This window comes from Barbus barbus (assembly GCF_936440315.1).
Source record: "Barbus barbus genome assembly, chromosome: 38".
In the NCBI taxonomy this organism is placed as follows: Eukaryota; Metazoa; Chordata; class Actinopteri; order Cypriniformes; family Cyprinidae; genus Barbus; species Barbus barbus.
Genome location: NC_136716.1, coordinates 11,696,012 through 11,720,953, shown reverse-complemented (window position 1 = coordinate 11,720,953; position 24,942 = coordinate 11,696,012). Strand labels below are relative to the sequence as shown.

The 24,942-nt window shown below is 37.0% G+C and overlaps 1 protein-coding gene across 1 annotated transcript in view; it reads right to left on the bottom strand.

The window, feature by feature from the left end:
* LOC306857725 (protein shisa-9A-like) overlaps positions 1-24,942 on the bottom strand; it is a 37,951-nt gene that overhangs the window by 7,587 nt on the left and 5,422 nt on the right. The window contains exon 3 of the mRNA XM_079397837.1: positions 6,703-6,828. Within this exon, the coding sequence (XP_079253963.1) occupies positions 6,703-6,828 (126 nt within the window). The remainder of the gene's footprint in view (positions 1-6,702; positions 6,829-24,942) is intronic.

Here is a 24,942-nt window from a genome sequence, read left to right as displayed (position 1 = left end):
GCTCCACGCATGAAGCCTCCTATGAATCCGCTGGTCCCGTCGAGCTCTCCTTCGTCTCCGCTGGTCCTGTCCAGCCCTCCTGCGTCTCCTACGTCTCCGCTGGTCCCGTCCAGCTCTCCTACGTCTCCACTGGTCCCATCCAGCCCTCCTGCGTCTCCTACGTCTCCGCTGGTCCCGCCCAGCTCCGTGCTGCCAGGGCGCCCCCAAGTGCCCGTTCCTCCAGAGCGCCCGCTAGTGCCCGCTCTTCCAGAGCGCCCTCAAGTGCCCGCTCCTCCTGAGAGGAGCTTCCCCAAAACCTTTTTTTTTTGGGGGGGGAATATACCCGTGGGTTGGACAACCATAGTGGCCGAGGGGAAGGCCACTATGGTTCCCCGGTCCAGCTTGCCTGAAAAAATTATATGGCCACCGGAGCCCCCAGACTTACCATGGCCATCCAAGTTCCCTGATCCGCCATGGCTGTCCAAGCTCCATGATCCGCCATGGCCTCCAGAGTCCCCTGATCCGCCATGGCCGCTGGAGTCCCCAGGCTTCCCCAGTGTCCCTGCCCTGCATCAGCCTCCAGGGCGCCCCCCCCCCCTCCCCGGTGGAACTGTTACGGCGCAGGACGCGCCTTCCAGGAGGGGGGAGTAACTGTTACGTGTATGTTCTTCCTCAGTTCCTGTTTGTCCTTATTTGGGTTTTTCTGTTCTAGTTAAGTTCATCGTTGTTTATTCCTTTCACCTGTTTTGCATTAATCATCTTGTTAACTCCTTTGTTCCATTTCCTTTTTAAGTCCTCAGTTCTGTCCTCTTCTTTGTCTCAGTTTAATGTTAATAAATGGATTTACGTGTGTTGATGCTACTTCTTTCTCCTGACCGTTTGTTCTGTTATTTCTACAACCACAAACCGTAATTTTTTTTTTTTTAAATATCTATTTTTCAATTGTTCCCTGCTGGTGGAATGATATGCCCAACTCGATTCGAGCAGCTGAGACTTTAGCCATCTTCATGAAATGGTTAAAAACACATCTCTTCCATCTATACTTGACCCTCTCACACTAGCATTCTCTATTCTATTTCTATTCTATCTACTTGTTCTCTTTTTATTTATAAAAAAATTTAAATTAAAGTTGACCCCTAACCCTAGTAAAAATTTTATATATTTAAAATACATTTACTGATATAAAAAATATCACTAAACTTTATTTGGAGTACTACTTGTGCACATAAAATGTGTTTTAATGTCAATACTGATCAGGATTATATGATCTTTGAGTAATATCGGTCTTTAAATGCAAGATATTTAAAGTGTATCTGATGTATATTTGCAATAGTTTCATTTTAGTCAATCAACCATACTTCAGTATATCTTTAGTTGGGTTTCAGCACTTCTTCCACACAATTAAAATGCATTAATAATGCATAAAATGCTTTTTCGATCCAAGATGGCGGCATGGTCAGACGCAGTGGCTGCTCCGGGTCCCAAAGACGGTGCTTTTATGTCTTTTAATGTCATCTGTTCGTCTACAAATAGTGTCAGTTTGTCTATAATCAGAAGCTCTATTGTTTTTTTGGTTTTGTTTTTCTTATACTTGCATTGTTGTATGTTTATCTTATGTTTAACTAGTATGTAGCACCGTGGTCCTGCGAGACACGACATTTCGTTCCACTATATGTCCACACATGTAGCAGAATGACAATAAAGCTCAACTTGAACTTGAACTTGAATTTAAGCACAAAATTAATTGTTCCAGTATACCAGGCTAGTAAACTAAAAGTACAATTACAAGGTATTTTCATTAAGTACAGAAATATGTAAATGCATTTTTAGTATACTTAGCATGAAATAAATATTTATTTTCACTAGGGAACACTAGCATTCTCTATTGTTTTTCTATTCTATCTACTTTTGTCTTTTTATTTATTTATTTTTTAAAAACTTGGTATGTGTACTGCTTTAGTCACAGCACTAACACATTGTTGCTCTTATGTTGGTTTGATTGCTTCTATTGTCCTCGCTTTTTATAAGTCACTTTGGATAAAAGCATCTGCTAAATGACTAAATGTAAATTTAAATTTAAAAAAATAATAATAGAACGTATGCATGGATGAATTGTTCACAATAAAAACAGCTGGTACACAGTGCACTAGTAAGGTCAGTGACCCACCTTTCATTCAGAAACATTAGCAACTGAACGCATGAGTTTAGCACACAAGCAGTTAAGTTTTTCAATCTGTGGTCAGTTTGGCCTGTCACGCTCCTTTGGGAGATGCGTCCTTTTACCAGGTGATTCATGTTTTTAAAGGAATCATTACTCTTAGAGTACCAGGCATCCTAGTGTGACTTCCTCAGTCGGCTTTTGATGGTCGGCCGCTTTGACGACCTTGAAGATAAACTTTTCATGCTTAAAATGAGTTTGATCTTCGGTGTGATAATAAATCTTATTTATCACTCATCTGCCCCTGTGGGAGAAGATGAAGACGTCATGCACAGTGGACATTTTTCCACCATTGCGCCGTTCACTATATCAGATACAAGGATCATCACAACAGACGAGTGAATCAATTACAGTGCTCAACAGAGCACATTCTCAAGAGCAATAATCAAGATGAATCGTGGTCTTGTAACTAGTGCCCCCAGACAAAGTTAAAATAACTATCGGCTCGCAACTGCACACAGAGTTAGTGCCATCAGGATCTCAAAGGGTTTTGGTGGGAGGACATTCTGGTACAGGCCTTTATTAGATGCTCCCCTTCTCTATGTCGCGTGGAAATCCAATTCTGTGACCTTAGAGATGTGTTTGGGGCTGAGAGAGAAGTTTTGATTTGCAGAATTGGGACTTATCAGCTCTAACAATTCTGTACCTTTGAGAATTTTCATGGAGGAGGCAATTAAATAAGAAAAAATAACCATGACATCAGAGGGAGAGTTTTTCTTTGTTCGATGATCTCATATGGTATATGTCATCCATGATGAGGTAAAATTAGAACATTTGGTAGGGGCAGGAAGGAAGCTTGAAGTTACTTCATAAATAGAGATGTAACGATGCACCTTGAACCCGTTGAAAAACGATACAAATATGTGACGAATCAATTGGGTTGAGATTTTAAACTAATCGCGAGGAAGTTGGGTGTGTCTTTAGAAAAGTTTAGATTGTATTTTCTTTTGGATTTTAATGATTTTTTTTCTGAGTTTTCTATTTTGTTTAAATGTTAAAATATTTTATAGTTAAATGAATTTAGAATTTCACAGTCTAGTGCTATTGCTATCTAATGAAACGGTCAGGTTTAATTCAAGTGGGTTGTAAAGATTTTAAGTTAATACAAAAAGAAAATATATATTTTTTACATTCAAATGTATTAGTTTCATTTCAGTTTTTCATAGTTATGTTTTCAGTAGCCTGTATATACTATATGCACTGTTTAAAATTTGGACTCAGTAAGTTTTATTTTATTTTATTTTATTTTATCCAGCAATGACACATTAAATTGCTCAATAATGGCAGTAAAGACATTTATTGATACAAAATATTTCTATTTCAAAAACATTTGTTCTTTTGAACAACCCGAATTCCGGAAATGTTGGGACGTTTTTAAATTTGAATAAAATGAAAACTACAAGAATTTCAAATCACATGAGCCAATATTTTATTCACAATAGAACATAGATAACTTAACAAATGTTTAAACTGAGAAATTTTACAATTTTATGCACAAAATGAGCTCATTTCAAATTTGATGCCTGCTACAGGTCTCAAAATAGTTGGGACAGGGGCATGTTTACCATGGTGTAGCATATCCTCTTCTTTTCAAAACATCTGGGCATCGCGCTTATGAGTTTCTGGAGTCTTGGTGTTGGAATTTGGTCCCATTGCTGAAGACTTCATGGTGGTCTTTGACGTATTTTTCATATAATGATGTGCCAAATGTTCTCCATGCTGTTGTAATAGCTGCAATATGTGGTTTTGCATTGTCCTGCTGAAATACACCTTCTCTGAAATAGACGTTGTCTGGAGCGGAGCATATGTTGCTCTAAAACCTTTATATACCTTTCAGCATTCATAGTGGCTTCCAAAACATGCAAGCTGCTCATACCGTATGCACTTATGCACCCCCATACCATCAGAGATGCTGGCTTTTCAACTGAACGCTGATAACACGCTGGAAGGTCTCCCTCCTATTTAACCTGGGGGAAACGGCGTCCGTAATTTCCAACAAGAATGTAAAATTTGGACTCGTCTGACAATAGAACACTTTTCCACTCTGAAACAGTCCATTTTAAATGACCCTTGGCCCACAGGACACAACGGGGCTTCTGTACCATGTTCACATATGCCTTCCTTTTTGCATGATAGAGCTTTAGTTGGCATCTGCAGATGGCACAGCGGTAGAGCCCTGCAAGGGCCTCAAATTTAGGTCCTAGCCCGGCCCTGGCCCGAGACACTCAGGCCCTAGTCCGGCCCACGTCCGACAGCTTATCAGAATTACCGGCCCGAGTCCGACCCGAGCCCGTCTTTTTTTTCCCTCTTCTCCTAAAACAGTTTATTAATAGCTCTTTCGGTTATTAAAATACTTCAGTTTTGTGTGTAATGGCAAAATTATTATATTTTGTTTCGTTTTTTTATTAAGTTAATTTAGAAAAACGTTTGGAGCATTTTTGTTCGTTAAATAGCCTATAAGTTTTTGTTTTTTTGTTTTTGTTGGCCAGCGGCATGAGCTGATCATAGCCTATGTTTGATCAATTTAGCCTTCTCATATCATCACGACTTGCCTAAAATAAAATCTATTGATATACTAAAACAGTTCAAGCATATAACAATATTTAAACGTTAAACCTGCACTATAATAATAATGTGTGCTAGCCTATATCTAAGTTTGTGCGGAGAGTGGAAGCTAAAGCGCGCTCTGCAGGACATGGAGGCACCAGCGCAAACACTTGGATTGTTTTCAGTGGAAACAAATTAAAATAGCCTACGCCGTCTTTTTTTTTTTTTTTGATAAAGGTAAGAGTAATACATCATTCGGACCTGTAAAGGGTCTACTTATATTTGTGTGCACTCACAATACCAACAAAAGGTAGTTCTTTTATAAAACAAAGAAAACAAACATGATGCGCTTTCTGCCGTCTTGAACAGGAGCGCTTCACAAACATTAACCTAAGCTGAGCGAATACATGCCTCACAGACATGATAAATATATCTACAGAAAGCTTTAAATTATTACTTAATGAAATTAAACAAAATTGAAAACAAAAACTCTTTTATTATAATCTTAATCATAATCAATAAAGATGCATTTATCTCTAAAGGTGCATCTAATGAGGAGACGGCGAGTCAGGATCAGCAACTTCATCCTTGCGACACAGACTCAGAAAACATTAGTTTATTAGTAAATAATCAAAATATCTCCTTACTATTTCCTGCAGACACATTCATGGTTATGTTTGCTGGGGTTTTGCAGCAAGCTTTAGCTTATTGAGTGCATTTGAACGCGGAACTCTTCAGCTGCGCTGAAGTCACTTGCTGCTGCTGCGGGAAACTAAACACCATCGAGCTGCTCTCAGTCGCGGCACGGTCTCGTGTTGTTTCCACCAGCGTGGCAATTTTTTTCATCACTAATCGATGGATGTCTACAATATAAAAATAAGGAGAAACCCAAAACAGGTCCGAGGCCCGGCCCGCATCTGAACTATGGTGTGGAAATTGGCCCGAAGCCCGACCTTAAAGGCGTAAAGAAGTTGGGGCCCGTCGGGACCGGGCCGAAATGCAGGGCTCTACACAGTGGATTGTGTTTACCGACAGTGGTTTCTGGAAGTATTCTTGGGCTCATTTAGTAATGTCAATGACAAAATCATGCCGATGAGTGATGCAGTGTCGTCTGAGGGCCTGAAGACCACGGGCATCCAACAAAGGTCTTCGGCCATGTCCCTTACGATTTCTCCAGTTTCTCTGAATCTTTTGATGATGCTATGCACTGTAGATGATGAGATTTGCAAAGCCTTTGCAATTTGACGTTGAGGAACGTTGTTTTTAAAATATTCCACAAGCTTTTTACGCACTCTTTCACAGATTGGAGAGCCATCTTTATTTCTGAGAGACTCAGCCTCTCTAAGACATCCATTTGATAGCTAATCATTCTTAAAAATTTCTCCGTTTAAACATTTGTTATATTCTCTATGTTCTATAGTGAATAAAATATTGGCTCATGTGATTTGAAAGTCTTTTAGTTTTCATTTTATTCAAATTTAAAAAACGTCCCAAAATTTCTGGAATTCGGGTTGTAATAAGAAATGTTTCTTGAACACCAATCATCATATCAGAATGATTTCTGAAGGATCATGTGACACTGAAGACTGGTGCAATGGCTGTTAAAATTACATTTTAAGATGTATTCAAATAGAATATATATATATATATATATATATATATATATATATATATATACATATATGTACACACATATGTTGAGTTTTGCTAATGAGATATTTTTATAGCTCCCAAGTGAATGCAGGTCAACTGTATTGAGGTACAGTGACTCCACTTCAATACAAATCCAGTGATAAAACATCTCTCAAAGCCTCTCATTCTGGGATTCATTAATCATTTGTAAAATATTCTGCGGTAAATGCTATGTTCAATAAGAGGAATAATTGATGAGTTTTGCACAGGAATGATCCACACGAGAGTATAACACCAACATGCTTTTTTTTAGTGTACATCCTTACCCACAGCCTTCAGTGAGGCGTATTTGTTGAGCTCTTTTGCCGATTGCTGTTGCTCATAGACATGGGACAGCTGGCTGAGGGCTGGATACGGGTACGTTTGCATCATGTTGTTTATCTGGCCGCCTTCTGCAAACAAAACAAAATATTGTTAAAGGGTTGCATCATTATTTTGTCTTAATTTACAGCATTTTCTTAGTCATCCCTAAAAATATGTCTTGCTTGCTGCTGACTAACGTTAATTGGGATTCGCTGGCCACCGATAACAACAGAGAAACAGACAACTAAAGGCTCTAAAACTTTATGTACATACAGGCAGACGAAAAAAGAATCAGACTGAACGGATCCGATAACGAGCTGTTTGATGTTTGTGTGTGGCTAGTGTCACAGCCCGGTCCAATCTGCCTCCTGTGATGTGACAGTCAAAGAATAAGCGATGGTATGTATATACAACCGGTCCCATTGATTTCCTCCCTTGACTTCGTCTGGTTCATAGAGATGAATTGTCAGCGGTGAATGACGATCAAAGAGGTGTAACCTGCGTGGCAGAGTTGTCAGCGCAGAGCTCCCGTTGTGACTAATTAATCACTTAGCCCTGCAGCAGGGTTGCTGACACACGTCTGTACTGAGCGTGTGCAGTGAGTCATACCACACCAGACATCGCACAGATTACTGCTCAACAGAGCTTCAGAAAACACTATAGACTACTGTACGCCCATTAGCGCTTGTGTTCTCTAATGTTTTTGTCAAATAATAACAGATTATTTGTCTTTGTTCTGCCAAAGCGTGTGGAAAATATTATTTATTTGCTAATAGTACATCGTTATTTTCAGTTACGTAATGTTGAAAATTGGATGACTCGGGGAAAGAGATACTGAACGCTTTGAGTGCACAGACTCGTACTGTGCAAACTTCACATGAAAGTCTTGACTAATGTACACTACAGTTCAAAAGATAAAAAAAGAATACTTTTATTCATAAACCCTGATTTTTTTTTGCTTAAAAGATTTCAAAGTAAGGTTTTAGATAAATGTTCTTTTAAATGTTCTATTCATCAAAGAATCCTGAAAAAAATGATTATCGTGGTTTCCACAAAAATATTAAGACGAACAACTGTTTTCAAGATAATAAAAGCAGACCAGCATATTAGAATCATTGCTGAAAGATTATGCTACATCAGAGGAATAATTAGCATTGTAAAATATTTACATTAAGTGGCTTTAACTATTATGTACTTACATCAAAAAATAAAAACAAATAAATAATAAAGGTAACACTTTATTTTAAGGTGTCCTTGATACACGTTATATGTACTTACTATTATAATAACACTAAATAATGCGTAATTATGTGCAAGTATCCCTAAGCCAAACCCTAATGCTAACCATATAGTAAGTACATATAGTTAATTAATATTACTCAGTACTTAAATGCATAATTAACCTGTAACAGGGACTCCTTAAAATAAAGTGTAACCAAAAAAATTAAAATAAAATAATAAGTACAATGTACTTATTGTGTTCATATTGTATTGCAAAACACTTTTGCTGCTATTGAGTTGGGATACGGTTAGGGAGAGGTCTGAAACTAATTGCAGATGTAATTACATGCAGGTATTTAAAAAATAAAAGTACAATGTAAAACATGTATGTACTCGAGAAGTACATTGTACCAAATGGTTCATTTAAATATAAGTACATGGAAGTTAAGTCCACTTAATATAAAATGGGACCAAAGAAATTTAGCCTTGGTGAGCATAAGAGACTTACTTGAAAAACATGAAACTTTTGAACATTTATGTGATTCGTCCCAATTCTGTCCACTTAAAATTATGTATAATTTCATTTTAATCTATCTTTAAAAGACAGTTAGCTATAAACTTTTTTTATTCAGTCTCTTTTAATTTGATTACTTTTTCTGATTTTCTTTTTTTATTAGTGTTACATTTGCCAGAATTTAGTTTCATTAATACATATTCAAAACCCATTCAAAAATGTGGGGGAGATTCACAAAGAGTGGACTGCAGCTGGAGTCAGTGCTTCAAGAACCACCATGCACAGACGTATGCAAGACATGGGTTTCAGCTGTCGCATTCCTTGTGTCAAGCCACTCTTGAACAAGAGACAGCGTCAGAAGCGTCTTGCCTGGACTGCTGCTGAGTGGTCCAAAGTTATGTTCTTTGATGAAAGTAAATTTTGCATTTCCTTTGGAAATCAAGGTCCCAGAGTCTGGAGGAAGAGAGGAGAGGCACATAATCCACGTTGCTTGAGGTCCAGTGTAAAGTTTCCACAGTCATTGATGGTTTGGGGTGCCATGTCATCTGCTGGTGTTGGTCCATTGTGTTTTCTGAGGTCCAAGGTCAACGCAGCCGTCTACCAGGAAGTTTTAGAGCACTTCATGCTTCCTGCTGCTGAACAACTTTATGGAGATGCAGATTTCATTTTCCAACAGGACTTGGCACCTGCACACACTGCCAAAGCTACCAGTACCTGGTTTAAGGACCATGGTATCCCTGTTCTTGATTTGCCAGCATACTCGCCTGACCTTTACCCCATAGAAAACCTATGGGGTACTGTGAAGAGGAAGATGCAATACGCCAAACCCAACAATTCAGAAGAGCTGAAGGCCACTATCAGAGCAACATGGGCTCTCATAACACCTGAGCAGTGCCACAGACTGATCGACTCCATGCCACGCCGCATTGCTGCAGTAATCCAGGCCAAAGGAGCCCCAACTAAATATTGAGTGCTGTACATGCTCATACTTTTCATGTTCATACTTTTCAGTTGGCCAACATTTCTAAAAATCATTTTTTTTTGCATTGGTCTTAATTGATATTCTAATTTTCTGAGATACTGAATTTGGGACTTTCATTAGTTGTCAGTTATAATCATCAAAATTAAAGGAAATAAACATTTGAAATATATCAGTCTGTGTGTAATGAATTAATCTAATATACAAGTTTCACTTTTTGAATGGTATTACTGAAATAAATCTACTTTTTCATGATATTCTAATTTTATGACCCGCACCTGTATATGTGTGTGTGTTTTGCCCATGTCTTAAAGTCTTACACTGCTACTATTAACATTTAATCTCTAACAGGCAAAGGTCAGTTGGGCATTATTAAGTGGGCCAAGTGTCCTCGTCCCGGTCCTCAGATCTGTGACCTCTTCCTTGACCTCAGGCAAACTGTAAGTGGCAAGATGAGCACATAATAGTGTCAGCAGTGGGCCATAGCACACAAAGTATGTATTTCAAGTTTGGTGAGGTCAAAAAAACAAATAAACTTCACAAAGCCAGAAGAAGCACATATACAATAATAAAAAATACATAAACACCTCTTTTTTGAACATTTGTTGGATTTTAGGCCAAAACGTTCCTGTTAACCATACATGCTGTTCATTTTGTACACCACAGATTTTGCGGCCTACTCTTTTGAAAATTTGACAGAAGTAGCAGATAAGTGGGAGTGAACCCATGCTTGGTTCTATTCAATTTCCTGGGTATCTTAGTGTTTGTTTTGTTTTGTGTAAGAAGCTGACTCATCTCCACTGGGAGAACTTCCTCCCAAGTGTTTGGTTGCAAATTGCCTTTACACCATCTTCTCCTTGTGCTATCGCTCTCGTCATGGCAACACAAGTGTTTGTGCTCTGTTTGCTGTGCATGCAGCCAGCCTCTTGTATGGTTTCCACCACCCACGTGCTAAGAAAGCTCAGTGTTTGCAATTGATGAACCTTCGGTGTTTGTTCTCATGTTTTTAAATACCCCATCTTTACTAGCCCACCGAACAAGGAAACGTTAACACGCATTAATTAGCAATTGTTATCTGCTGCTGAGGAGAAAGATGGTTTTGCTGGGATCACATCCAACTTTCAAACTTAGTGGACTGCAGTGTGATGGAGCGGGTTTAAATACAGGCATGTAAACGGCCCATCACAGCCCACAGTGGATAATCCCTGTCAAATGGATCTAATACAGACCTGTAGGGGTGATTTTAGTCTAAGTGCACTCAGCCTCCGACCTGAACATGAGCTCATGTAGCTCAGAGGAACTTTTCTTTCTTGAGGTCTGAGAGGTTGTGAGCATGAATCTTGCTCAAGAATATGTCAGCCAGTCTTTATGGGAGTATTTGTTTGTATTTATTTTATTTTATTTTCTGTGACACATCACTAACAGCTGTGTGATATCACCTATATATCCAGGTCTGCTTTGACTGGAGGGAAGGAGGCTGGTGTGAAGTTTCATCCAGAAGAAAAGATTCAGTGAAATGACAGCTTACAGAGTTGCTGTTTTCAGCAACTTTGAAGAAAAATCACAGAGTTTGTCACAGTTTTTGAGTGAGGTAATGAGTTAAAAGAATAAATATAATCTAAACTTGCCTGCTATATTTATCTAGTGGAAATGTATGCATGATAAATAATGCGTGTGTATCAAGGCCCAACAATAAGAATAGTGCGCTGGCCCTGGAGAGTGTTTATGAATTTATAATTAGATTTAGTATAATTTATAGCTTTTGCTAATTAATTTTTTTACAACTTTTTTTTCTTAAATAATGCGAATTTTAGTTATTCATTTGTTTTTAAAGAAAAATAAGGTAACACTTTACTATAGGTGCCAATTCTCACTATTAAAGGAACACTCCACTTCTTTTAAAATAGGCTCATTTTCCAAGTCCCCTAGAGTCAAACAGTTGAGTTTTACCGTTTTTGAATCCATTCAGCCGATCTCCGGGTCTGGCGATAGCACTTTTAGCTTAATTGAATCGGATTAGACATTAACATCTCGCTCAAAAGATATCATAACTAGTTACCTAGCTGGGGACTACTTTCAGGCGCTACGTAATATCACTGCGCCTGCTGCACCCATGGTACAGCAGCAAAGTTCTTTGATTATTACGCCGGAATGAGAGTATAGTTCCTAGCCATATCGGTTTAGAAAATCGCAACTTTTCATATTCCGTCAGTCTTAGTACACAATGTAACTACAGAAGAGTCAAGTTTTAAAGGGGACCTATTATGCCCCTTTTTACAAGATGCAAAATAAGTCTCTGATGTCCCCAGAGCGTATATGTAAAGTTTTAGCTCAATATACCCCACAGATACATTTTTATAGCTTGTTAAAATTGCCACTTTTAGGGTACGAGCCAAATCGCGCTGTTTTAAGTGTGTTGCTTTAAATGCGAGTGAGTTGTTGCTCCCGGAGAAGAGGGCGGAGCTTCAAGAGCTCCAGCTCCAGCATTAGCAGTGCTAGCCTTTGCAAATAAACATTCCACTATTAATACGAGCCTGTTCTCTTTACAGAAAACTACTCAGTTTCAAAGTCAGTCATCTAATTATACTGTGCATAATAAATTCGCGTTTATGAATTACACAGACGGGGAGCACGGCGGGATAAAAATAACAACATAGCTGGTCTCATGCTATCACAAACTTTTTTTTAAAAAAGTACCACTTCTGATTATGAGCGTGACAACTTCAAGCGATCGACTCACATTGCTTTCATATGCAACTTTTAACCACCACATTCCTATTCACGATCATTCTGATAGCACTTGAAGGCAGCATCAGTGAAAACACAAAAGAGACAATGATAGCTTTAGCAATAAGCCTTACAGAGTGCCAAGAAGCTCTTTCAGAAAAGCAATTTGGAAAATAAACGCGTGATACTTTATCTGGAGCTGATGTTCGTGCACGAAGCGTTGGTATTAATTCCTAAACATATTGGGGACGTTACTTCGAAAATGAAATTTAACCACAATGTCCTCAGCTCAGATGGGAGGAGATTATGGCGACTCCTATGTTCATTAGTGCATCCCAAAACACAACACTTGTAAAGCCTCTTTGGAGCTGACATTGTATATAACTCCAGTAATGGTGGACCGCATCTTCTCACTCAGGGCTGTGATTATGCTAATGGGGCAGAGAGCGTCACAAATGGGCGAGACTTTTTCCCCTCGGTGACGTGCACAGAGGGAGAATCTGAAACAGCTCGTTTGGAGAGACTGTTTATGATTTATTGGTTTTATAAAAAAAAGAGTTAGTGGATTTTTAACATTATAAGCTGGTTGTTTTCACACACTGCGGCCACACCACTGTGTTCAAACACCTTATAAATGTGATTTTTGCATAATAGGTCCCCTTTAAATAGGAAAAATATCAAAACTCTTTGGTCATTTTTGAGCAAGATGCTAATGGTCTAAACCGATTCAATGATCTATGCTAAGCTAAGCTAAAAGTGCTACTGCCAGACCTGGAGATCGGCCGAATGCATTAAAAAACGGTAAAACTCAACTGTTTAATTCTTGGGGAGTTGTAAAATTAGCCTATTTAAAAAAAAGTGGAGTGTTCCTTTAACTAGCTGTTTATAAGCATGACTATTATTAACATATTGGCTGTTTATTAGTACTTATAAAGCACATATTCTTCACATATTCTACATCCCTAATAACAACTACTTTACTAACTATTAATAAGCAGCAATTTAGAAATTTGTTAATGGCGAGAATTGGACCTTAAAATAAAGTTTGACAAAAAATAATGTTTACATACATCTTGTAGAATCTGAAAAATGTTAATAATTTAACCAAAATAACAGATGTTTACATTAGCCCACAAAGGGAAAATAATATAGCTGAATTTACACAGATGACCCCATTCAAAGGTTACCCATCTGGAAGTACTTTGGCTGTTTTGGCAGTTAAATTGTTTGTTTGCTACTTTTGTCAACAATAGATGTGTATGAATCAAACATATGTGTACTTTTGAATTGGTTTATTTGTATAAATTCAGTTATTTTGTCTTGTGGACTATATGTAAACATATGTGACCCTGGACCACAAAACCACTCATAAGGGTCAGTTTTGTGAAATTGAGATTTATACATCATATGAAAGCTGAATAAATAATCTTTCCATTGATGTATGGTTTGTTAGGATAGGATATTTGGCCAAGATACAACTATTTGAAAATCTGGAATCTGAAGGTGCAAAAAAATCGAAATATTGAGAAAATCGCCTTTAAAGTTGTCCAAATGAAGTTCTTAGCAAAGCATATTACTAATCAAAAATTAAGTTTTGATATATTTATAGTAGATAGTATTTATAGTATAGCATAAAAGAAAAATCTATAATTTTGACCCATATGATGTATTTTTGGCTATTGCTACAAACATACCCCAGCTATTGGTTTTGTGGTCCAGGGTCACATATGTTATGTGAGACAGCTTATGTGCAGTACTGAATAAATACATTTTTTGATCCCTCTTATTTTCTTAAAATGATTAACATGTTGCAGAATCTGCAAGGTGTATGTAAACATATGACCACAACTATACTCTGTTTAAGTGGCAGAGGTACAATTTATTACATTTATTTTGTGTTTTAACTGACTTGATTAACTTGACCAGCACTGTTTGGCACCATTAATAATACCCATTCAAACAGTCAGATAGCAGCAGAGGTAGAATAGACGTATAAGCTGCTCAGAGAAAGTTAGGTCACAATTCATTTTAAATGTGAGAAGATGGCACAATCCTGTGAAACTGCTGCGCATGAGCGATAGAGAAGCAGAGTGTGTGTATGAAAGCTGTTTGCTTCCATCAGGATCCGCTATTGTGCTCTAAATGGGCTGTCCTGAGGATGGCAGAATGTTTGCTTTCTTTAAAAATTAGGTCAAAGTTCACTTGATCATATAGGTTTGCTTTTAATGCTGGACCTCTTTCTTCTGTGTACAGCTACTCCACACTGCATGGCACATGACGAGGAGAATGATCATGTGTAATTTTATGTATACTTACTGGTCAAAATTTTTGAATAATTAAGATTTTAATAAAAAGTCAAGAAATGTCAATAAAATGAAGTCACGTACTCACAAAGGCTGCATTTGATGAACAATAAAGTCAAAATAGCATTACTGTGAAATGTTATTACAATTAAATCAACCCTTTTCTTTTTGAATATATATTTACCTTTTTTTATCTTAATTATTCCAAATTCTTTTTTTTATTATTTTCCTATTTTTTTATGTCGTGACGTATTGTCAAGTATGGTGACCCATACTCGAAATTGGTGCTCTGCCTTTAACCCATCCAAGTGCACACACACACAGCAGTGAGTAGTGAACAAATCCACACACACACACACACACCGTGAACACACACCCGGAGCAGTGGGCAGCCATGCTGGCAAAGCTGAATTTACTGCAAAAAGAATCATGGTTTCCCAACATATTTGGCAAACAATAATAATAAGAACCATTATTAATAATTGAGCAACACTAAAAAATTTATAATAACTGTGCACCAAATCAGCATATCAGAATAATTTCTGAAGGATCATGTGACACTAAAGACTAGAGTAATGAAAATTCTGCTTTGCTATCACAGAAATAAATTACATTTTAAATTATATTAAAATAAAAAACAGTTCTTAAGTTGTAATAATATTTCACAATATTGCCGTTTTTTACATTTCGATCAAATAAGTAAAAAAATACTTATTTTAAAAACAAGCGTATGAGTATATAAGTTAAAAAAAATGTATTCATTGACATGATTCCACTTGACCATGACTGGAGGTTTAAGAGGAGCGTCAGTACTGCTAACTAACATGATCAGATAGGTAAATACTGATAAAAAGAGATCAGTTTTTACACAAAGAGTAAGGCGACAATACAGTATACAGTATAAACCTTATTAAATATCCATAAATTTGCCAACACTTTTAGAGCGTGTGAGATTGGACTGCTTGGTGTTATAAACACTGATGTCCTCATTATCCACTCCATATGTTTATTTGTTCACTAGTGCTCATTAGACATGCAGGATGCTGCCTCTCATGACAGAACGCCACAGAAATCCACACAGAGTCATTACCAACAACCTACAAATGTTTGCGTTTCAAACTGACAAAAGATGAAGCACGGTATATTTCAGATCCACGGAGCTGATATGAGAAAAAGTGTGAATTAAAAATGAGAAACAGGCGGGCACTCAAAATGAGAAAAGCATGTGAAAATCTGATTTTGAAAATAATGTATGGGTTTCAACAACAAGGTTCAGATTTTTGCCTGCAAACCCACAAAAATGAAAAACGGTAGCAATTTATAAATATAAAAAATAAATATTTATGTAAGTTTTTTTTTTTTTTAAAATAAACTTTGGAGGGAAATTATGCTAATTGTTACAGATTTGTCATATTCAAGTTATTCTGAATAATGCTCCCAGATGTATTGTTCAGCCTTGATATAACACAATGAATTTACTAAATTAGTTTTAAGGTAAGTGGTTGCAATCAATTTATTTTAGCTAAATTTAAATAAACATATTTAGTTGACTAACTTAAAAAAAACAATTAATGTAGCTAAAATAATTTTTTGCAACCACTTACCTTAAAAAAATGTAGTATCTTTTTTTTTCTCTAAAGAAAATAAATGAATATATGCCTCATAAATATTTGTCTAGATAACAAACAGCCAGTTGATCATTTTGATGGATGCTATGAGTGAAACAACATTGGATTTTGTCTTTACACACTGTATGTTCAAGGCCACGTAATGGGCGTAGGTTCTGAAGGTAATCTATTACAGGTTCGAAAAACGACTCCTCATATTATGTAAGGAAAGATCCAGGCACCACCTGAACACCACTGATAGTCTAAATGCTCCACTGAGTCAGATAAAGAACCACCCAAATGTCATTCAGCTAACTAAATCCCCTTGAAAATCATCTATCTTTTTTGTAAGAATGCAAAGGTTTGCAGAACAGCGTTTGCCTCAGTCATGTCACCCTGTCTCGTTCCAGCACCCTAGTTAATACTTTATTGGCCTGAAAAATAGGTTTTTATTAGATGTAGCACCTGAAGTTATGCATGGGTGTTTTCCTTCACGTATCTGGGTCAACAGACTCGTGTGTCTAAAACAGCAGATAAACACTACCAGACTTTACACTGATGGACAGTGCTGTTATAATAGGCCTGAGGAAAATAAAGAAAATGATTACACTTTCGTTTGGCAGCTTCTGCTATGCAATTTCTGATGAGAAAAGTCAAAATTGCTCCACTCTCCAGGAAACACGCGTTGTGTACGTGCCCTATGTTCACTGCAGCTGCTGATATGTAAAATGTCACCAGTTTCATTGGAGAGATCCATCAGTCCTTGTTAGATGCATGATGGATGGATTTGATCGCCCTTCCACCTTTGATGTGGGGTTTTGTGATAAAGGTGATGTTAAATGAGACTCACAGAGGTAGGAGGTCTATCTATCTATCTATCTATCTATCTATCTATCTATCTATCTATCTATCTATCTATCTATCTATCTATCTATCTATCTATCTATCTGTCTATCTGTCTGTCTGTCTGTCTGTCTGTCTGTCTGTCTGTCTGTCTGTATGTCCGTCCGTCTAGCCTTTCATTATGCTGGGGCACAAGCCCAGCCCAACTTATACCTGGAAGCTTTTTAAATGTTTTTAAAAACTTTCAAACCAGCTTTTGTCAGCATTCAAAGGTTTCATTGAATGATTTATTTGAGTTTAATTGAATTTTATTTCATTTTAAATGCTTTTCCTTACGTTTAAATTTGAACGGCAATTCTGCATCCTGTTCAGTTCAGTAAATCAGAATTTAAAAGGCATTCTCAATTAATGTACACAAATATCCCTATCCCTTACTCTGCCATCTGTGGGCATAGCTGACGTTAATAGCATCAGGCAAATTTTGTGAATAAGAAGCAATCTTATGCTTAATTTACATAGAAAGCGTGAGTTTTTTTTCTGCTGAATAGAATGACATTTTTTCAATTTAAATACTCACACTACAGCACTATTTAATAGTGCAGAGTATTTAATGGTTGGTTAAACTCTTGCACTGAAATACCGTAAGTGATGCAAAAGTGAAGCAACAGTGACTTCGACCCAGGATCTTGTTTACATTACTAGACCAGAGCGAAAACCACAAAAATTAGAAGATTTTTGAGATTTCTTCTGGTGGAGAAAAACGTGTTTGCATCTGTTTTACCATCTGTCTGTCAATCAAACCTATGCCATCTGTTTGATACCCCCATTTATTACTAGTAATACATTTACTACAATTTATCTTTGTGTAACCATCCGCTGTGTCTGCATCTGTCTGAAAATCCCCAGACTCCTCTTGAGTGTTTTGAGGTTAAATGTGTCAAGGTTATCACAAAGCACATAGACTGAGAACAAGTCAACAATGTGACTATAAGATACCTTTCCAGTTTCTCATTAAAGATGCAGGAGGGTATTTTGGGAGTTGCACATCCCTCTGGGATGGAAGCGGCAGAAGGGCATCTGAGCTTGCAAGTGATATCTTCTGCAAATCAGAGAGGACTATTCTCTGCGTGTCTCCCTCTTGCTCTTGACATTAGCAAAATGCAGCCATGGCAGGAAGAGGGAAACACAGTGATTGCCAGATGTCAAGTATCATTGCCTGTGAGGCCCTCATTGCCCTTGCTGTGACACCAATGTTTTGGCACTTTTGTTGTATGCTTTGGGTATGACTGAGGATGTGGACAGTGAGGTCATATAAGGCTACTGTTAATTAAGTCAAACTTTGCTTTTTTCTTCAGGTGTTTGGGAAACTAGAAACATGACAATTTGAAAGTGATGGATAAAGAATGAATTTAGCAGAACATATTCTGAAATATAAAACAAATTGAGCATGAAATAAACGACTGCATGTCAGATATTAAGAAAGCTCTGTTAACTTTTTCTTTGCAATGTACGCTAAGAGTAAATATAGACAATTGTTGTAAGGTGATATTTCTAACTGATCTTACTCTTAAAAATGACTTTCATTGGTATAAACTACTGCCTAGTTTTTTAAACTGGGGCCAGGGGCCTGCGAGTGACTATGCAGAAAATTGAAAGTCCTCCTGCAGTCACTAATTTGGTCATTTAAAACTCATATTTGATAATATAAATGACATTCTTTAAATGCATTTCCAAGGAAAAGAGAAGAAACTGCTCATAAGTTGTTGACTGATGAATTTGCACATGGTTTGTTTTTAAATATAGTAAAAACCAGATAGACATCATAATGTTGCATCATAAAGTTTGAAAAACCAGGCAGTATTTCCACATTGCATTTTTATTCACTGGATCGCAGGTGTAAATGCACTGCAAGATACATTTGAGATAAATAATAGATTGATCACTAAAACTACCTCACGAGGTTGTTCAGGCCGGATTTGAAAGTTTGGGAGCTATGCAATCCACACATGGAGCACACAGCATTTTATTTTTTATCACATATATTGTCGAGATCACATATTCACAAAGTCCAAAGTGCTCTATCTATCTTCCAGACCTCGTCTCTTGGTCTCTCTTTATTTGGCATTATTTTCCAATAGAAGGATCATTCCAAGATATGAGAAGAGGTGACAACAGCGCTATTGGAGAAACGGAGCTGCAAGGCAATGGATCTCGTGCCGTTAAATGAAAAAAACTGATGCCAAGGCACGCTGTTTTTCCAAGGGTGAAAAATCCTTGTAAAAGGTAATCTCATATGGAACCTCAATACCCCTTTGAGCAAAGTTTGAAGCTCTTTTGCCAATGGAGAGCACGAGAACATGAGAGTTCAAGAGATGAGAAGCTAATGAATATCATACATCACAGCAGGATTACAGTGAAACACACTTGTGATGTCAGAAATAGCTTTACAAAAATCATCTGTTAATTGCATATATTAAAAAAATGTTATGTGGATATGTCATGTGACCTTGTGTTGGGAAAAACATATAGTTTAGGCTTAACTTTGTTTGCTGAGATAAGTTATACCAGTGCAGAGTCTCAACCCAAAAACTGGACATGGCATGTTATGTTCGCATGCTCTCATTCATTTTCTTTTGATATTCTTTATTCCCTTTTGATGTTTTTATAAAGAAGTAAGACAGGAAACAAGCACAACAACTTAGGGGATATCCTAACCAATAGTGGACAGAGACTCGACCCTGATCGCAGGTCTGTTCTGAAAGCAATGCTTAATTCAACATGCATAGTTAGGACAGCTAAAATGTTCTTTTAAAAAGGAAAACAAAATGCTTCACATATCTGTTGTTTTTAGTGTCAAAGGCTGTGTGTCCAATCGGCACAGTATTTTGGCACAAATTAATTTGTCACTTGGCAAAAGCAGCCAAATGAGAAAGATGCCAACGGGTTGCCTAACATCCTCTCTCATCCTTGGAAAAACAAGATCAAAACGCATGTAAAGAAAAACAATTGATTTAGACAAGGGGTGAGAACCAGAAGGGCGTAAATGCATATACAGATAAATACATCAAATGAAAGCTATTAATGAGCTCTTTCTACTGGCAAAAGTACTGTCATCCATGAGTGTACAAATTTGCATTATAAACAATTGAAATCAGTACACAAAATCAGATCAAACTATGGTAAAAAAAAATTTGGCTCTCCTGTAAAGTTGGTCAAATATCACTTACGCCCTTCTGGTCCTCACCCCTCATGGACAATAAATGGGTTCACAGATAAATTGGTGCTTTTTTGCATTTACAAAATTGTAAGTTTTCCTGTTTTACACTGCTCTTCAAAAGTTTGGGATCGGTAAGATATTTTTAAGATGTTTTTGCAATCTCTTATGCTCACCAAAGCTGCATTTATTTGATAAAAATACAGTAAAAACAGTAACATTGTGAAATATTATACAACTTAAAATAACTGATTTCTATTTGAATTTTAAAATGTAATTTATTCCTGTGATGCAAAACTGAATTTTCAACAGCCATTCCTCCAGTCTTCAGTGTCACATGATCCTTCAGAGATCATTCTAATATGCTGATTTTGTGCTCAAAAATATTTCTTATTATTGAAAACAGCTGTGCTGCTTAAATTTGGTTTTATAAACCTTGTTATAATTGTTCAGCATTCTCTGATGAATAAAATGTTCAAAAGAACAACATGATTATTAAATATAGATCTTTTGTAACATGATACAAAGTGATTTACTGTCACTTTTGATCAATTTAATCCATCCTTACTCAACTCAGTGACTTTTGAACAGTGGTGTATATTTGATTTTAAGTGAATTTTTATATTTACTTTTGTACAGTTGTAATACTTTCAGTGCCCAATTTTAAAATATGGGCCCTGAAGCAAAACTAGTTGAAAGTCGCTGAGTTATACTGATTGAATGCATAATGATGCAGCTATAATGAACTTTGTTTAACTTATTATGCTCCTGAGATGGCTGTGGGTCTCCGATCTCTCGCACACACACACACACACACACCCACCTACCCACAGGAACTTATTAACAGCACTGTTTCAAACCGGCGATCATCAGATCCATCCACCTTAACACCTGTTTTACAATTAATGCCAGTCATTGCCTTCGGGGGAAATTTGCCATCACTATAATATTGGAATAACATTGCAAGCATGTCTCGGTTGCTCATTATAAATTCCAACCTGGGTCCTGCCCCTGCTGTCTGGAATTACATTTAATGAGGGAGAATTCAATCATAAAAACATACTCGTTTTCACTGTGGCGTTTGATGGAGTGGCACTCATCCATGTTCACTGCATTAAACAAGCACATTCATTTATCCTAACTTAATCTTGCCTGTAAAACTGCATTTGGATCTCCCTTTGCCCTCTCGGGGAGCTAATTATTTGCTAGGGTCTCTACTGTGATAATGAAAGCTGGCTGTCCACTTAAAGCTGAAGTTGAACAGACAGAGGATGGAAATGATTCCCGTTTCTGTCATGTCAAATGATAAACAGTCTGGAGTTGCTAAATGTTCTGCAGAAAATACATTAATCTGTCATTTCCCCTTGCTGCTGCGCGCTACATGAAATGAATTATGCATCGTTTTTGGGCAGTGGTGTGTTGATCTAAGGGTTGGGGGCTGTGTGTTTTTGTGCTAGCATGAGCGTGTCCACCATGACAACAGATCCAATCAGATTCTGTTGTAGGCAAAGGAGAGCCACAAGGAAGGATTCAAATCAATACATACATGAATGACATATATAGGTGACAAAGGCAGTATGGGATTGATGCAGCTCAATAGGCACTAACAGGGGAAAACCCCTTCCAATGGAGCTGCTGTCAACCCATGTGGGTCTTTGATTAAAAATGTTCCGTAAGAGCAGAATTCAATTCTCTTTGGTGTCATTTCAGCATCTTACACGTGTTTGTTATTTGTCCTAAATGGTGGCAGCTATCAGTTTGAAACAGAAGTTTTTCTTCTTTTTTTTAGGCAGATGGACATCTCTGCAACGGCTATGGTGCAGTAAAGTGAAAAAGCAAAAGTGTTTTCTCCAGCTTTCCTGCTTTGCTTGACCAGTGAGTAGATCAATAGCATTCGGACTGCTTTTCTTCCTGTCCATCCGTCTTCACTTCTTTAAATCTGCCCTTCACAAAAGTCTTCAGGATCAGCAAATCAAAATCTTGAGGTGTTCATGAGCCACTAAGGAACTGATAAGCTCTTGGTGTGATGCACAATGCATGTCTATTGAGTTTTTAGATACTGATGTTTTAGATATCGAGTGTATTGCGATACCGAAATGGTACATTTGCATTTAGGTGCGAATATGAATAAGAATATCCACACCAGGATTAAAAATAAGAAAAAAAACATTGTGCCAAGTAGAAACGTACCGCTTGTGTGTAAGTTGATTTTATATGGGTTTGAAAAACTTTTATGCCATTTTGAAGAAACATTCGAATATGCGTATCTTTAGTCTTTCAAACATTTTGAAACAATTTAAATTAACAAATTTTTTAAATATATAAAAAAATAAATATATATTTTGTCAAAATTTAAAACCATTCTGCAGATATTATGCAGTCTGAGTTGACACATTTTGCAGAAAATCGTGTGGTGTATGATAGGCGCAGTTCTTCAGACAATTATTCTATTCAGTCGGAGGATATCAAACATGTTTGATATTTTAATAGATTTTAGAACATTGTTTTAATTTGTCCTGCATCTCCTAACAGTAGGGCGCATGCATGTAAGATTTTGCCTCGCCCCTCCACCAAAATTTCTTTGTATCCATCTACAATCCCAGTCGGCTCCAAGACTCAAACCCACAACCTTTGGGTTATAAGTCTGACTCTATAACCATTAGGCTATACTGATGCCCCTCTTCCCCCAATGTGCTGGAAGAAATCTGGGTGTGAAATCAGAACCAAATCAATATGAATTTTAATAGAGAAATGAAAAATATGCTGGTCATAGAAGAGGATAATTCTAAAATGTAGTATTGTGAGCAATACTTTCAATTTAGTCCACCTTATTTAGACCACACACTGCACGATTTTAGCCCTAATTTTCACTCTACAACAGTTAATGGAGATCGTCGAAAAAGCCCAAAATCTGAGGCAAAATGGTGCTTATTCACATGATTAATTATGTTTTTTTCTAATTACCAAAGACACTATCTGAGAGAAGCGCTGATTTTTCACTGGCAAAAATCCAGTTATTTACGATCCATGCGATTGTGAATTTAACATCAGGGCAAAAGATTTCAGGTTTGTCAGGTTGGTTTCAGTTGGTCCCGCATTTGTTGCGTTGTCCAACAGACTTCTGCTTCATTTGTAACTGACTTCTGTGTGAGCTGTGCTTTATACATCACAATAGACCCATTTTTCCCATAAAATCTCAAATTTTACTGCACCTTACTCTACAGTGGTGAGCCAGGCAAAGATTCAATTAACTATTATTGCTATTAATGCTATTTCAATAATAAACCTATTCAGGTGAGTCGCCACTTCCGTAGAATTCATTTTCCTTTTCAATTTTCTCTTGCAAAAAAAGTATCTATTTTTATAATGCAAGAATTAAATCTCACATTTATTCTTTTTTAATTTCTTTTTAATATTAGGATTGGAGCATCAAAGGTGGTCATTTCTGGTGACAATGGGCACCGTAGTTCTGAATGTGAAGTAAAATTAGCATTGGCATCAAGTAGCAGACCTGTACGAGTCTCGTTTCAGTGACATCAGATGGCCACATATCCCTCTTCCCCCAATGTGCTGGAAGAAATAGGCTGCCAGCCTGTCCTCTGGGTGTGAAATCAGAGCCAGTTCTCCTTGGTGGAGTTCTCTGAGCGTGGGGAGACCATGCTGACCTGAATGCAATCCCAGTGGGTTTTTTTTTGCCATTGTAGCATGGCAGCAATGGTGGCTACGGTCTCTGTGCCAACAGAAATATGCTGCTTGCCTCAAGGAGCGTGAACCGTGGCCCAGTAAATGGGATGGGATGGTGCCTCAGGTGGGGGGCCATGTTGCACATGCTCAGTTCTTAGACATAGCCAGTACTTGCATCAGTCCAGAGAATGAAAAGGATGAAATAGATTGCAAAAAAGTGGAGAAAATGACTTACAATATAATTGTAATTTTAATAGTTAATTATATTATCAATTAATTTTGTGTATTGCCATTAGAAAACACTGCTCAATAAAACAAATTACTGAAGAAACAACAACAAAAATACAAAAAAATACAACAAATTAAATCAAATTAAATTTGAAAATATAAAAATAAAAGCTAATTAAAATATATTACAAAAAAAGTAATAGTACATAAATGAAACTAAAATAACACTGTCTCCGAGCAACAAAGTAGCTGTTCCATTCCCAACTGAATCAGTATTTTTAATGAATCAGTTGAATAAATTATCTCACTTATTAAAACAGTTGCATGTCACCCCTTAGTGGTATAATGTTGTAACATGCAGAAAGAGTTACTGTTATTTTGTTTAAGGATTTAGGAGAAAACAGAAACACTTTATGTGTTTTAAAAGAGTATTATATAAAGAGTTGGTTTTACATGGTTGTGGAGAGTTATGCTGGCTGTTTTACCACTTTTGGTGGTGGCAAGAATAATGTGAACTTGTCAAATGAAAGTTTTGTGTGGCAGCATTTTAAAGGGCATTAGTGACATTCTCACACAACAATATTTAATAATACCATATCAAAGAGTGCACATATCATTTCATGATGAATCGCCCTGTCATATATAAAAAAGATTTCAGTATCATTTTTAGATAGGCCTAAGTCTTTGGGTTTTATCAAAATAAAGTCGGAGTGAAGTTAAAACTTAGAGATCTATTTGAAGGCTTAAAAGTTAACATGCCTCTAGACATCAAATCATCAGATTCTTTTGCAATGAGAGAATCGTACAAAGACATGCTTGAACTAGCAATGAACTAGGACAATTCGCTGTAAATGGACTTATTGCAAGTATATAGTGCCGACGG